At 39.5% G+C, this 16372-nt stretch overlaps 1 protein-coding gene across 1 annotated transcript in view; it reads left to right on the top strand.

Moving 5' to 3' along the window:
* Nucleotides 1-16372, top strand: part of ACE (angiotensin I converting enzyme) — an 806509-nt gene that overhangs the window by 169418 nt on the left and 620719 nt on the right. The window contains exon 2 of the mRNA XM_044055209.1: nt 13093-13260. Within this exon, the coding sequence (XP_043911144.1) occupies nt 13093-13260 (168 nt within the window). The remainder of the gene's footprint in view (nt 1-13092; nt 13261-16372) is intronic.

The following is a 16372-nucleotide window of genomic DNA, read 5'->3' as shown; positions in this document are numbered from 1 at the left end:
AGGGTCACTTGAAAAACTAGCTTGAGTTCTCGGGGTGGGGGGATATGTTTAGATATGTGAAGGCTGCCAGCTAGCTAGATAGGATTTTGTAGATAATTCTGTCATTTGTAAATATTAATGTAAACCACATGCTTGTTCTCTTAAATGTTAAAAGTTGAACTTCAAAAATATAACCACATTGCACTCTGCTGGAGGAAAGCGGATAAGTCAAGCATTGTATAATTGTTTGATCTCAAAACTCTGAGCTGAGATGTCTGAATGAAGGAATTTTCACTATTGTTTTTAGACCAGAGTTAATTGCTAGAATTTGCATGTATAATTTATTTTATTGCTCTGGCTTCCTGACCAGCTGCAAGATCAAAAGGGCTATTAAACTCTGAATTTCTGTTAGCCTGGGAAACAGAGAATAATGATGTAATCTGAAATGAGTCAGTAGTACTGTCTTATCAATTTAAGAGAGAGAGAGAGGGAGAGAGAGAGAGACTCAGGGCATTTTGCATTTGTCTTCAGAACATCCGACATCACCCGCACTGCCTTGCTCTATATGTAAGTTTATTTTAGAACTGTGTTTTCTCTTAGATATAGCTAGGAAATAGGAAGATTAGTCTTGTTGTTTTCTATATTGATATCAGAACTATTCTACTGTATTGTTTTAAGCATTTTACTGTAATCTCTGAACTCTTTGACTAGCGCTGTGTAGTAAGAAGTATTGTCTTGTGGTTTTATTATTTATTATTAAATATTTTTAAACCTTTCAACTGTGGCTGTTTCATTTAGAGATAATTTAAGTTCTGCAGTACATTGCATGTATATAGTGATACTGTCCAAGCCACTCCTGGCTGTTCATCACACTTACCATTTGGCTAATAATATTGCACAGTAATAAGTGGACACCCTTTGATAAGGACTTTATTAGTAGTTGATATTAGTGGTTGGTGGCAAGTGGTACTACCGTATAGTCTGGGTAGAAGGAGCATAGCTGGAGAACCTGTGCCAGCCTTCCCCAGGAGTGTCTGTGTGTTTGTATATAACTCATATCTCAAAGTGTGTGTGTGTATCAGCTACTTGGGAAGGGACATGAAGCACTGGTTGGACAGAGAGGGTGCTGGAGATTTTAGCTTGACTACTAGGCTGAGATCTGGACCTTATAGCTGTGCCAGTGGGGAGTCTTATTGGGATCTGGAGAGAAAGGGAGAAACCAGCCTCAAATTGACTGTGATATCTGTGTGCTCTTAAGGGAAATTGTACTTTACTATGTGCGTGAATTTGTTATCCTCCCCTGTGTGGACGCACCTCACTGGTGTTAGTGGTGAGGATTGAGGCTCCTTGGTTGCTGGGCCAGTGCACAGGCATCACAAGTACATCCACTGGATCTAAAGATGTTGGAGCCTCCATTTTATTCATATGGTAGCTGTAACTGCCCGTTAACCTTATTATTTTGCTTTGTTTCATTACACTCAATTGCAGATAGGTGGTCTCCTAAGACGAGGAACTGCCAGTACTATAATTAGTCTATAGTCATCATACATATACTTTGTACAGGCGTAAGGTGGCTGGTGACCAAAAGCTGTTTAAAATTTCTTCTGTTATTTACTGTTTCAATTTCTTTACTCTCTACACAGGCTAAATGGTATTCTGCATATGCACAGTTACATTCAACTTTAGTCAGTAACCTTGAACAAGATAACTGTGGGTCTCTTTACACAATAGTAGAGTGATAGAACTGTGCCAGTCTCATTAGCTGATACATCACGTGTCCCTGATATGGGATATTTTTCTTTCATGTGCTTTAGTCTTTGCCTGCTGCCTAGAGCCCATTCATTCTCATTGCAGGGGGCCTTGCTTGCACTGATAAAGAGCCAGCAGGTGAGGTCCATAACTCAGGCAGCCATGGAGGAATTTGTGCCCAAGCCTGCACTGTATCTTCCACTTGCTGCATAGAGAGGACATATACATCACTATGTCCAAAGAGTCTGGCTTTATCCCCCACCCCTGAATGGGGTTGTTAATGTTGCAGAATGGACCCTAATTTTTCCCCGGCCAGAAGAGTGCATGGTTTCCCTCACTTCTTGGTAGCCTACATCATGCCATATTCTGGCTATGGAGACATTTCTATTTTGTTCTATAACTCCATAACAAATTTCTAATGTGAGCATCCATGTCACTGCAGAGACTGATACAACTTCCCCATGTGCATGTATGCTCTCAGACACATAATACCAAATCCTACCATTACTAGCTTGGCACTGCCAAACTCATATCCTTGGTATGGTACTTGAATGTCATCAGGTTTTACAGGATTACAGTTAGATCATACACCTTAGTCACAAAGTCTAATCAGTTGTCAGAATAAAAGATGAATGATAGAAGTTATAAGCAGATTAATCTCTCAGTATCTTGAACTTCCATAGTTTCAGGTTTGGAAGTTTTGATTTTCAACCTATTAGTGACTAGTCATTGATGAATGCATGCACATGATAGAAAAGGGAATGCACATGCTGCCATTTTATTCTGACAGAAAGAGAGGCAGAGCTGTATGCTATTAACATAGTAATGGCATGATATACCTTTCTATATAATGTGCTTTCTAAATCAAGCTATGTGATGCTCCACAACCTCAGAGTAGATGTTGCAAGAGTTTAATCCCATAACCACCTTTTTAGTATTGAGTGCAAATTAGAAGTTGAACTACTCAAGGGCCATACTGGATAAACCACAGTAGGATCACAAACACTCTATCAGGATCTGAGATACCAGATGCAGCATAAGGATAACAGATTTACTGTGCCACTTGGCCAGAAGGAGATAATTTACCACTCTGGTCTTAGTACAATGGTCAGAGTGAAGGGAGACTTACATGCGTCTATGAACACACTGACCATTAGGTAGGAATCAAGTCATATATAGATAATATTCTTGGTAACCTTACTCAGGAAAAGAAATTTCAAGACAGAGATGATGTTTTCAAAGTTATTAGGATCCAAGCTTGGGAAGGACAGTTTCTTGAGGGCTGGGATAATTGCTATATGACTCATTTGTTCAGCTAGTACATGCATGCCTGTCTGCACATGTACATCTATTACTAATGCATGCACAATGATACATTAGCACGTTATTTAAATTGTTACAAGGAAGGAAAAGAATTTGTAAAATTGTAGTATAAAATAATACATATAAATAGTAGTTACTTCCAAAACTGAATTTGAATGATGCATGTGCTATGATACATTTTCTGGTTATTTACATTGTTGATAGGAAGTGAATTTGTAAAATGTAATATAAACAGATACATATAGCCAATAATTATTTGAAACACTGAATAGCAGAGTCATGGAAATGCAGTCCAAGACAACATAAAGAACACAGGCACCCTCTCAAAAAAAAATCTTACACTTGTTTTGCATTGCTCTTATCTCTTTAATGTCAGGAAGTTGTTCCTTAGCTGGACAAAATGTAAAGCAGTACTGGGAAGGCTCATTATCTGTCTATAATTACTTAGTTTATGTTATACTGCTAGCTAGTCACTGCTATATCTAATCTCTTGCATTTTAATGTACTGTACTGTTGTGCAATTACTTGTCTGTGCTGTATTCTAAATATTGTAATTACACTCACTTTGTATTGTTAATTTCTGCCTACTATGAGTGATGTATTATTATTGTGGAGCTTTTCCCTGTATGCATCCACTGAAAAAAGACACTTCACCTAATTTGATTTTCTTGGTTAAAAAAGCTGTTCATAAATAAACAAAAAAACAAACAAATTACATTAATCTTACTTCCTTGTATAACTGCTAATGCAATCTTAGGAATTTGTTTCCTATTCCTCCTGAATGAATCAAGAACTATGCAAACATCATGGTGTTCAATGGGGTGAAAAAAACAAACTTCAAAAACAAAGCATACTCACTACAACTATGATATGAGATATAACAATAAGTATACTTATTTTTGCTTATTTTTACTAGTTATTGCTTCTAGCAATTTATATATAGCACTTTTTATTGTCTGCTGCATACTTTTTACTGTATTTTATTGCTATTAACTAATCTGCATGGTTGAACTAAAATTGTCTGCTTAACAGGGCCTAATAAGGGCCTAATAAATAAGGCTTTTACTGTCACACTGTAAAGCTTTTTAGCTAGTTTCACTGTGTGAAAGGTATTAACTGGAAATGTCTCTATTTGTTAAGTATCTGTTTGTTTGTTCTGATTTTCCTGCCAAAGAGTGCATAAAATAATTTGATTTGCTTGTAGTTTAAAGCATTCCGTAGAGTCTCCTTGCTCCTTTATCTGTTTAAAAACTTTCATTTTGTGGCTCAGTGCTGTTTTTCTGCTGTGATAAACATTTCTGTAGTGTTTGAACTGGTGGCTTTGCAGTTGACCGTCCCTACTGTAAATGTGACCTGGGACACTCTTCCCATTAGCTCATTCTACCTAATACAGAGAGAACATAACCTTGAATTATCTTCTGCTTCTCCTTTCTCCCTTTCCTTTACAAAAAAAAAAAAAAAACTTTGCTAGAATCTCCCTGTGTTCTGCTTCTCAGCTGATAAGTATATATTTTGGTACTTTTTAACTTTAACAAATTAAAATTCTAAGCTTTTTTCCTGCCTTTCCTGTAACTAGTCTAGTCCAGATACAGATTTGCTATATCCAGGACTGTTTGTAAGCTTCTGAGCCCCCAAGCCTAGCCTTTTTGTGTTGGAGGGAAGCCTTCTAGCTTATCAGTGGGAGTGGTAAGCACTAGGTAGCCTATCTACCACAAAAGGAGTGGTTTCTGACCCAGAAATTGTAGTTTATTGGCCGTTTGGGCAGTTTTTCCATCTCTTTCAACTTTCTGATTTAAAAGCCAATGTTTGCGCTTGTTTTCTGCCTTTCCTGCAACCAGTCTAGTCCAGATACAGATTTGCTGTATCCAGGACTGTTTGCAAGCTTCTGAGCAGTGCCAAAGTCTGCTCTTCAATTTTTTACCTTAGATCTGCTAGTTCTCTCTTCTTCTGCACTTTTACTAGCTTATTAGTCTAGCACTTTACCAGACTTCTTGTAGCAATTGTTGTAGCACACAAAAGTACTACCAGCACTAAACGTTCTACAAGGAAACAGCTCCAGTACTTATTATTAATGCTCACCCCTCCAGGCATGTCTAAAGGTCAGTTCCCTGTGCTTTCTCCTATCAACCTGGTGAACTTGGGCATCCTGAGGCAATGTAGCAACTGCCTCACATATACTGACAACCCTCTCCTCTTACCTCCCAACACTCAGACTTGCAAGAGATGCACTTATATATCCAAATTGGAAGCCACACACTCTCCAGCCAAGACAGGAATAGCTGGTCATGAGAAAAAGGTCAACACTTGCACCACACTATATGGAACACACAGCCCTCCAAAACACACACCAGCACTGCCTTCACATAAAAACACAAACCACACACCCACCTTTGTGGAGGCTCACAATAAAAATCTACCCAAACAGCAGAGACCTACAAGACAGAAACGCACTTGACCACCACAACACAACACTAATCACGAGATACATAACTCTCCTAAACAGTGTGCCACTCAACCAAAGCCCCTACGGCAAAACAGCATGTCCAACACACTAGTCATAGATGACTCGATAGTGAGGCACAGTGATGTCCCACTCACTAGGTTGAAACTAACAGTCAGCTGCCTGTCAGGTGCCAGGATCCACCACATAACGCATGCACTCAGGTCCCTCAACAACAGGTACTAATATGACTCTGTCATTGTACATGTGGGTATGAATGACCTGAGATGTACCTCCCTGGACTACATGAAAAGAGACATAGAGGAGCTCTTGGAATATGTAGCCCAGGTGGGTATGACCATAGCCCTGAGAAGCATCCTACTATCACCCATAATTATATCACAGTACAAGCAGAAAATAATTGATTTCAACAACTGGCTAAGTTTCTGGTGTCATTTTAACGTGATCCGGTATCTGTCAGCCTGGGATGACATGATTGACAAACCCTGATGCTTTGCCAGAGATGGTCTGCATCTGTCACCCCCGGGCTTCTGGATACTGGCCAAGCCTCTTGCCACCCCTATAGTGCCTTTTTTAGGCGGTGTTTTAAAGGCCAAATTACCATCATAACAGCTACAAACAAATGCAATCTGAGGGTCATGCTGCTCAATGCTAGAAGTCTGAATCTCAAAATGCATTTGCTCTAAGCACTCCTTAAAATGGAGAACATCAACATTTGTGCCGTAACAGAGACCTGGTTCAAGGCAACAGAAAGTACCCCTGCACTACCAGACTGTAACTCATTCCACACCTTTTGGCCCCAGAACTTGGACTGAAACTCCAAAGGTGGTGGTGTTTCCATATTCATAAAGGATGCAAACACCTCCAGACTGGTAGCCCAACATAATGCATCTGATATATTTTAGGTGCAGCTAACATTGGGTAAGACAGCGATTTAGGTCGTAGCCTGCTATAGGTCCCCAACCATGTCCCAAGACTCACACTCCACATTCCTAAGCACCCTGGAGAATATTAGGGTCCAACCTAACACTCTCATGCTGGGAGACTTCAACAACTCCTCCATTAACTGGGAGAACTACTCATGTACCAATACAATTGCCCAACGTTTCCTGGAATTCGTTAATTCCAATGCCCTGGACCAGCTCATTCTTACCCCCCCACTAGAGGTAGCAACATCCTTGACCTGGTCATTACTAACAGGGGTGACCATTGCTCTACACCAATAGTCAACTCCTCCCTGGTTAGATCTGACCACAAACTAATCACCTTGGAAATCCACATCCCTCCCACCACTCCCACAAAGATAACCACCATGAAAAACTTTTCCAAAGCTAACTTTGGAACCCTAAAAACAGAAGTGGCTAACTTCATGGTACCCATGCAAATGGAGATCAGTTGCATGACCGCCAAATCATACAGCAATGCACTCTACGAACACGTACACAAATGGATCTCACCAGTCCCAATAGAACCAAGACACTCTCCTCCAAAAAAAGGAAGCCAATCTGGTGGTCTCCTGCCATAAACAAACTCTACAACAGAAGGAGAAAACTGATGCGGAATAAGGTGAAGTCCAAAGACTGGAAAAACTCCCTTATCAGCTTCAAGAAAAAGTTGAGATCCCTCATCAGATCCTCTGAAGCTAACTATGAAAACAGAATTGCAGCAGATAGTAGACAACCACAAGGCCTTCTATAGTTATGTAAAGAATCTCCATGGCAATACCCAGATTTGCTCTGAGCTACTGGACAATGGTACCTCCTATATCGAGCCAACAGATATTGCCAACAGATTAAGTGCCAACTTTACCCCCCAAGGGACCAATCACAATACCAGTAGATTGTCAGGCAGCCAGTATTACTGCTGCACAGGTTAAAACAGCACTATCCCAAGGCCAAAAATACAGCTTCTGTGGGACTAACAATATCCCTGGCTGTGTTCTACATGAACTCATGAACTACAGAGTGAACTGGCACCTCACCTGTGTGCCCTGTTCAGTCACGGCCTCACCTCAGGCTTTGTACCTACCAAATTGTACACTGCTACAGTTATCCCTCTCCACAAAGGAGGAGCGACTACAGACCCTGGGAACTATTACCCCATTAGCCTGATGAGTCTGATATGCAAATCTATGGAATGCATCATCATGGACCTAATAAACAAGGATATAAGGAATCTCCAAACTCTGGATCCCACACAGTTTGGTTTTGTGAAGGGTAGATCATGCCTGCTCAGCTTGGTTGACTTCTTTGAGTCAGTCACCAGAGCTGTGGATGAAGGCAAGGTGGTTCATACAGCCTATCTTGATCTGGCCAAGGCCTTTCCCCAGTCAGGAATCATAGAAAAACTCACTAAGCTACGCATAAACCCCTATATCACTAAGTGGGTTGCAAACTCACTCACAGGAAGAACCAACAGTGTGAAAGTAGCTGACTTCAAGTCAGACTGCCGACCAGCCATGAGTGGAGTCCCACAGGATTCGGTCTTGGGTCCTCTCCTGTTTGGTATCTACTTCTCTGAAGTCCAGGCCAACACAAAGGGACTCTGGCTGACAAAGATCACAGACAATTGCAAGTTGGGATCTATTATTAGCTCTCCAAGTGATGCTGACATCCTACAGAAAGGCCTCACTGAGACCAACAACTGGTGTCAGAACCATGGCTTTAAGATGAATGCCAAAAGATGTGTCATCATCCCCTTTGGTAAAAACATGGTTCCCGTAAATTACCACATCGATGGTAGTCCACTGAACACAGAAGGCATTATAAGAGATCTGGGAACACAGGTTGACAGTAACCTCTCCTTTGACCACCACATTGCCACTGTGGTCAGAAAGTCCTTCTATGTGGCACATTTCATTACTAAGGGTTTTGCATCCAGGAAGAAAGAGGTCATTGTCTCCCTCTACTCTTCCCTCATTAGGCCAATTATAGAGTACAATGCCCCATTTGGTATGCACCTCACTAAGCACCTGCAACAACTGGAGAGGACGCAAACGTACCTCACAAAGAGGATCCTAGGGCTTAGAAATTTGTCCAATATGGACAGACTCAAAAAACTCCAACTATTCTCGGTATTATATCTCCTACTTAGAGGCGATATCTGTTTGACTTACAAAGCCATGTCTGACCCAGCTCTGTTAGAAATGCTACAGCTAAAGAAATCCCAGTCCCTCCACACCACACGCTACAGAGACCTCAACCTCATTACCACAATCAACAGCACATGCTGGAGGGACAGGTTCATAGCCCAGAGACTGCCCATGCTCTGGAATAGACTTCCCATACATGTCAGGCAGAGCACCTCGCTGTCCCTCTTCAAGAGAAGTCTTGATGAGTGGATGGGAAATAGAAAATTCACCCCGGGGATCACTCCAGTGGCTTTACTCGACAGAGGCACTGGGAACTAACATCAGGTGGCATGATGCCAGGGTAATCCTATGGACTAGGCTTGTAAAGGCTCCAGGGCCATTAGCCTAGTACACACCTATGAACCTATACTCCTCGGAGACACATTTAAGTTGCTCCAAAAATAAAATTTAATCCATACACGAATAAACACAGTTAAGTGCTTTCATCCCTAGAACAGGAATAGAAACATTTCTTAGCCACATCCTGCACAAATTCATTTAAAACAATTAAAGAAATATCCATACCAAACAAGATAAAATAAAATACAGCAGACTTTAAACCCATCCACATGTTAGAAAGTAAGGGAACACAATTTTAAGATATAAGGTAGCAAAACCATTTCATTAAGTCCAGGGAATTTGTATGCATTCAAAACAATCTCCCAGTACAATTACCTCTTTTCTAACTTTTCACTCCATGGTCTCCTCTTCATGTTTATATCAACCCTCTCCGCAGTAAAGAATAAAAAACAATGTAAGGGAAACTTCAGTATGTGCTATTAGTATCCTTAGCGATATCACATAGGTGTTTGTAATATGTTTTTTTATTTTTCTCTCAGTTTTACCCACATAAAAAGAGGGGGATTGTTGCCATTTAGCTATATATATAGTACCACTTTAATACTAGTTAAAACAACCTTTCAAGGTCACCTTCCAACCTTTTATTCAGATATTATTAGTCACCAAAACAGAGGGATATTGGGAACATGAACTACACTTATAAGTACCCATCCTTAAAGTGTTGTTCAGAATCCCCTTGCCCTACTCCAGTAAGCCTCTATAGCATTTCCCCTTCTTATAAACTACTGATGGTCTCAAGTGTCCTACTCTTCCTAGCCATGGCACCGGGCAGACAGCAACCTCATGTCACTACCGTTACCTAGTTTTTAACAACTAAATTTCCTATATATAGTTTGGCATCTTGGCCAGTATTCAGATTATTTCTTCTTCCTCTTAGCCATGGTACTATGCAGACACCAACTTCCCAATCACCACCCTCACTTAATTTCTAAGAAATTAATTCATACATAAAATATGTTTCCTTTACTCATATTCACAGTCTTTGTGAATTTTGCAAGACAGATAAAAGCTGCCTTGCATATTTTGCAAGTTATCCTCATTTATAGACCCATTCCCACCACTATGAGCTCTAGGCAGCAAAGTTTAGAGCAACACATAGAAATTTGATCCTTCCTGAGAGAGGTCTATGCAAATGATCTTCCTAGAATGCTGTCCAGTTTCAGAACTTGAGTAGTACAGTATTTATAGACAGCTGAACTACACAAATGAGGAGCAGAGAAGGGTCCAAAAGTGCCAAATGTGCCCTACATTCCTGTGGCATAGACAATGACTTCCAGTGGTGGAACTCTGTGTAGGACCAATCAGTGCCACTTCAGCCTGCACAGATATCCAATGCAAGTCAGCCATGCTGTGTGTGAATGAGAGCATATGGGTGCATGAGTATACATGTCTGTGTCACTGCATGTGTGACAGAACAAGAACAGAGTGTGTGTGTGTGTAAATGAGTCCATGGGTGACTGGGTGTAAATGTTAGTATGTGTATGTGTGTGTGTGTCTGTGTAGTTGGAATGGGCATCAGTGCCTGTGTGCTCTTAGTACCTGCACTACGTAACAGTGCAGATGGTGTGTTCTGCTGCATCTTTGTTCCAGCGGCACAGTGAAGTGATTTTGAGTAGTGAGATGTTTCCCTTTAGGGAATTTGGGTGACTGTGAATCAGTAAGTAGCCCTGCAGTATAAATTAGGTCACGAGTTGTGTGACTTTCTTGTAGCTCTCTCTGTGGAAATTCTTGGTACACTTGCCAGCGTCCACTAGCAGTTCCTGCTTAGATGAATATATCTGGACAGGGAAATATGTTATACTAATTGCTATTTTATTAAGAAACCCACTAGCCAATTAGATAAAGCTATGGGCAATAACAGAACAGCAGCAGTGTTACTTTCTTTTTGTTCCGTTTTGTTTTGTTTATTTATTTGTTTATCATTTAAGTGAATTTCTCATCAAAGGTACCTTTCAGCCATGATCCAGTCTACAAGACCATAGGCAAATGCAATAAATATGGACACTTTATAGAAGTCAGTCAGTCAGCATGTGTTTAGGAGATGGAAGGAAATCAGAGAACCAAGAGAAAACCTGCACATAAACAGGAAGAATATGTAGACTACACATAGACTTTGATGGAAGACCAAGACTGAACCCCAAACCCTGGAGTTGTGATGCCAAGACCTTATCCGCTGAGCTACTAGCTAATGATAACTGGGTGCGGAAGGTCGCTTAGTTTATCTTGCCATTATTCTATGAATGTCATACTGCTGTTAGTCAGCTGGGGAGACACAGAGACTGAGGTTATGTCAGAAATGGAGGCTGTGGATTAGGCAAAGGAAACAAGGTGCGACTGGGTTGCTTAGCAAAGTGGTAAAGGAAAGGGGTACCTCCAGCACTGATCCTACACACGTTCTACTGCACTGTGCCAGAATACCCCCACCCTCCATTAGCAGGAAGCAAAGGGCTATAGGAGTGGTTCTAAAAAAATAAAGTGCTCACTAGCATAAATGAAAAATATAATATATGAAACCAAACATTATCTCCTCACCATGAGCCCTTATCATCCAAGGCAAGACTGAAAAAGTACATTGGGGCACAAAAACATTGATATCGTTGCTTTTATTAAAAATTTATTCATATGATGTTAACTATTTTTATGAATCGTATTGCTTTTTCTTATAATGACATGGCTGATTCACTTTTGCTTTGGCTTTATATATAAACATACTGAGGTCAGGGCGCCATGTCCTTTCAATGTCACTTACTTGTGCTGAGAAACTGAATTTAAAGCTCAAGACAGCCCCCCAATATGATTAAATAATGGGGTAATCTTAATGGGTTTGTATTACATCGTCGAATTCACAGGAGTTCGAATGCTGTAATATCGAACCAGGAAGTTCGAAACCCAAAAAGTACAAAAACACAGATCCGGTACAAAAAAAACCACGTACACTTTAAACTTAAACTAATGTGGGGGGCTGTGCTAGCCACAACCCCCCTACTTAAATATACCAACTCTGAGATCGCACCACAGTGGAGGAAATAGCAAAGCCGTGAAAACGGCCCTCTGAAATTTTTCCCTGGGAAAAAAAATGGTGTTCTGTGGCTTCGTTATTTTCGCATTTCGAACATATGGGTTCGATATTACAAAGTTCAGACTCCTGTGAGTTCGACGTTGTAATATAGACCCAATCTTAACTGCTATATTTCAAATGGGAGTACAGAATGAGAACTGGATGACCACATTAACCCCTTTGTAGCAATATTTATGGTCTTCAGGGAATAGCTTTCTGGTTTAAAATGAGTTAATTATAACAGCCTGCTAAAATCAAGTCATGATATCAGATGTAAACCAGTTAGGAAGTCAATGAGCATTGCACATTGCCAAATAAATAGAAAGACTCAGAGGAAAAAGTGTAACGTAGGGGTTCAGGAACAGGAAAAGATATTGTAATCCTAGTAGAGAGACTTCTGAAAATGTGAGCCCAGAGAGGGAATGGTCACTGTAGTGCAGATAGACAGAGAGCAGACTTCACTGACTTAGCAGAAGCAAGTTACTGAAGAAAGGGTGTACACCAAAAACGTTTAGACTCTTCTTTGATAAAGTGTGAAACTTCCGTCCATGTTAATGTAAATAGTTAAAAAATCTCTGCACAACTAACTTTTACTATGCTATGAAATATAGCAATGAGAAAGATTACATTAACTGTTGCTCTGTGAAGAGAGAATACATATTCTTTACCAGTTATTTAAATCAAGGTACTGTTTCTAGCTGATGTGATTCATAGGTTCATAGGTGTGTACTAGGTTAATAGCCCTGGAGCCTTTACAAGCCTAGCCCAAAAGAAATTGCCCAGGCACCGTGCCACCTGATGTTAGTTCACAGTGCCCATAAATAGAAATTAATGCTTTGATGTACCTTTGTATTTTTCTTATTATTTAAATATAGTCTAAGACGTATAGAATGCTGAGGGTTTTCAAATGAAATGGACAACTACCATTTAATAAGGCTCACTTTAACATAAGTACATGAAAAGTATGCATTGTTCTCATGAGGTTTGTGCTAAGTATGACTTCTAATAAATAATTGATGTTATTTGTCCTAGATTCAAGCTTCATTGGAGGAACAAGAGTTTGTGGAAGCATGGGGTAAGAAGGCCAAACAACTGTTTGATGACATACGTAACAACTTCACAGACAGTCAACTCAAGAAACTTATCAATTCGATCCGAGAGCTGGGATCTGCCAACCTGCCCCTTGATCAGCGACAGCGTGTAAGGGCAATTTTGAAATGTTTTTCCTCACTTTGCTTATTCAGCAGCAATATTAGTAAGCTATGAGATATGAGATAAATTATTCTGATAATATATGTTATAGGACAGCAATTTTTACTGCCTGTATCTGGGCAGGAATGTTTGTTTTGTCCTGGGAGTAGATAAATCTGTTAGTTCAACAGCAAGTTTCATGCACATGGCTAGCAGGAGAGAAATGTTGATCCATCACTGTTTCAAGTAACAGGAGCCTTTTCATGTCAAAATTGATGTGTGGAACAAATAGGCCAGATGCATGACACCTTTTAAAGGAAGGACTTTCTAATTTGGTGATAAATACTGACTCAAAATTTTCATCATTCTGATTGGACATTGGTGAAGTTAATCATCTAGAAGCCTGGAATTCAGGTCTAAAAATAATTTCATAGAATATGTTATAGCTGGATTGTGTTAGCACTCTTCTAATACACAGAAGTGCAGTCATACCTCTCAAATGTGCAGATTTTCACAGAATGTCCAGATTTTTGCCTTATATTTTTGTCTGTTTTTCTGGCAAATTAGTGGCAAATCATTAAAGACTGAAGTAAAAACAAATGACAGACATATGAGTTTCAGACTTCATATCCTTCAGAAAATTCATGTTAATGCAAAACCTGTTATTTTATCATCTTTCTAAGTTTGTAAGAGCAGTATTTAAAAACTGTCCCACTTTTATTTAAGGCTTTGTCCAGATTTCTTGTGCTTAAAGGTTGAGAGGTATGAGTGTTGACCGAGAATGCTGCATTTAAATTCAGTTTTATTTTCAAATAATTGCAATAATGAATCATACTGGATAATGTCAATGACAGTTTGATAATCTTTTAAGCCAAGTGACACTGAACCATAATTTATGTTGCATTAGACCCATGCAGTGTGAATAACAGAACAGAACTCAAACTGTATCTTAGTATTTTTATTAACAGATAAAAATGAATGCTACAAAAATATTCTACCCAAATAACAACATTGTTATAGTAGCTGCTAGCCTTACATTTGTTTACTGAATTCTACAGGTACAGGCAAAAGTGCCAAGTACTCTGTTTATCCTTTGCCTCATGTTCCTCCCATATTAGATCAGCTCATGCCATTTGGAAATCATTTTCTTTAAGTCAGACTGGGTCAGATGCAAGAGGCATGGTTCCTATTCTTCCAGAATGGACAGCAACTCTCTGTATGAGTTTTTGTGATTTTTTAGCCTTTTTGTATACGAATCCATTCTGATTACATTCATGTTTTATATTTTCCTATTTTGGTTGAATTTATGTTTTAGTGTAATTTCTTTTCTTTCTGGTCAGAGAAGCCTTCATTTATGTATTCATAGATCTTCTCGTACCACCCCTGTATGTTTTCCTCTAACTGACGTCCGCCACTGTATCTGCATGTCTTTACCATTCTATAAATCACACATTGTTACTAGACCAGTAAGGCCTCTCACAGCCCCGTTTTCCACAGAAAGGTAGCATTTTCCATTGACATCAGTCTGGCAAGCCATGACATTTTATTTTTATGGTTATTGGCACTGATCAGTTTAGCTTGCTGATCTTGAAGTTAATGAATTACACATCTTAATTCAGTACAATGAAAGTGTGGTTTGCTAAATTTCAAATGTAGCTCTAATGTTTTCAACCCCACCCCACCTTGCAGTACCCATGGCAATATTTGTTCTGGTGACTTAACAGTTTAAAATGCCACTGACTGACATTGTAAAGTTGTGCTTTGCTGAAGTGCGCTTCAATGAATGCTGATACATGTATCTATATCTAGATCTTGAGCTATGTGGAATGCATTTGAATACTAGTTTTAGACCAAAGAGTGACATAAAACAATAAAAAAAATGAAAAAATTAAGTTGAAGTAAAAAAAAAAAAAAAAAAAAAAAAAAAAAAAAAAGATGAGATGGTATTTTGAAAGATGCTTAAGCTCTACCATGTTTAAATAATTACCCTATGTTTCATAGTCATGGAGATGTTACTTGGAGTAAAACAGGTATAAGGAAAAAAGCCTCTACATGCTATTGTCAGGAGTTAGCTGCACCCAGCCCGCCACTACCTGTATGACCTTTTCCATTTTGCTTAGTTTCATTCAATATTCATGTTACATTAATATTTGATGAAATGTTTTCAGACTCATGGAGTGGGCCCACTACCTCCAGTACAGAAGACTGAAGTTTAAATTACTGAGATTAACAAGACTGAAAATAAACTCCCAAATTTTCAAAAGACTGGAACTCAAAATCCTCAAATAATACTAAATTTATACCAAAATGCAAGTACAAACTTAACAGGCTAGATGAATGCTTTTTTGGCAATAAAACCAATAGTCAATTTTCCCTAGGGCTGTTCAATATTGTAGGCCCACAGGGATGCTTGGGGGAGGTTGCTTGCTCTTCTGCAAATAACAGTCCAGGATTCCCAAACCATCTAATTTAACTACTTAGAAATTATTCTGATATTTTGTTTTCTTTGTACCAGTTGCTGCAGCCCATTTTCCTGTCACCAGCTGTTTAACATATCAGGATCCTGATATGAACTGTTAGTTGAGTGTTTCATGTTTGTTCTGTGCTGCTCGTTTGTGCTTTTCATGTTTTGCATATTTGTGTGTGTGATTGTATGCATCTCTGTCTTCTCCCCTGTTAAAGGTACTGCTGACTTTTACTTCTTCAGATACGATGTTGCAACTTTATTTTGGGTCCAGACTGACAATATAGTCATCAGTGTTGTGACTGGTGGTTGCAGTGGTGTGTTGTTGGAGTCAGACATTCAGGATGTGAAAGACAACATTCTTGGGGACACTACGAGATAACTGCATAAGTTTCATTGGTTAATACTAGGCTGTTGATCTGGTACACCATTTGTAACCTAGGTACATGATCCCATATTGAATTTACCAAGATATTAAATTAATACTAGCCCCCAACAGGATGAATTACTTTGGACCTAGATATGGCCAATTTCCATAAGGGCTTGAGGAGGACACATTAGAGACATAACTGCCCCTCCATTCATCCAAGTTGCCCTTAAAAATGGTCAGGGGACTGCAATCCTTTACATCCATGGGGTGTCTATTCCATAAAAGAG

The sequence above is a fragment of the Protopterus annectens genome, chromosome 13.part0, assembly GCF_019279795.1.
Source record: "Protopterus annectens isolate FY-2018-M chromosome 13.part0, PAN1.0, whole genome shotgun sequence".
Classification (NCBI taxonomy): domain Eukaryota; kingdom Metazoa; phylum Chordata; order Ceratodontiformes; family Protopteridae; genus Protopterus; species Protopterus annectens.
This window is presented reverse-complemented; position numbering and strand designations above follow the sequence as displayed.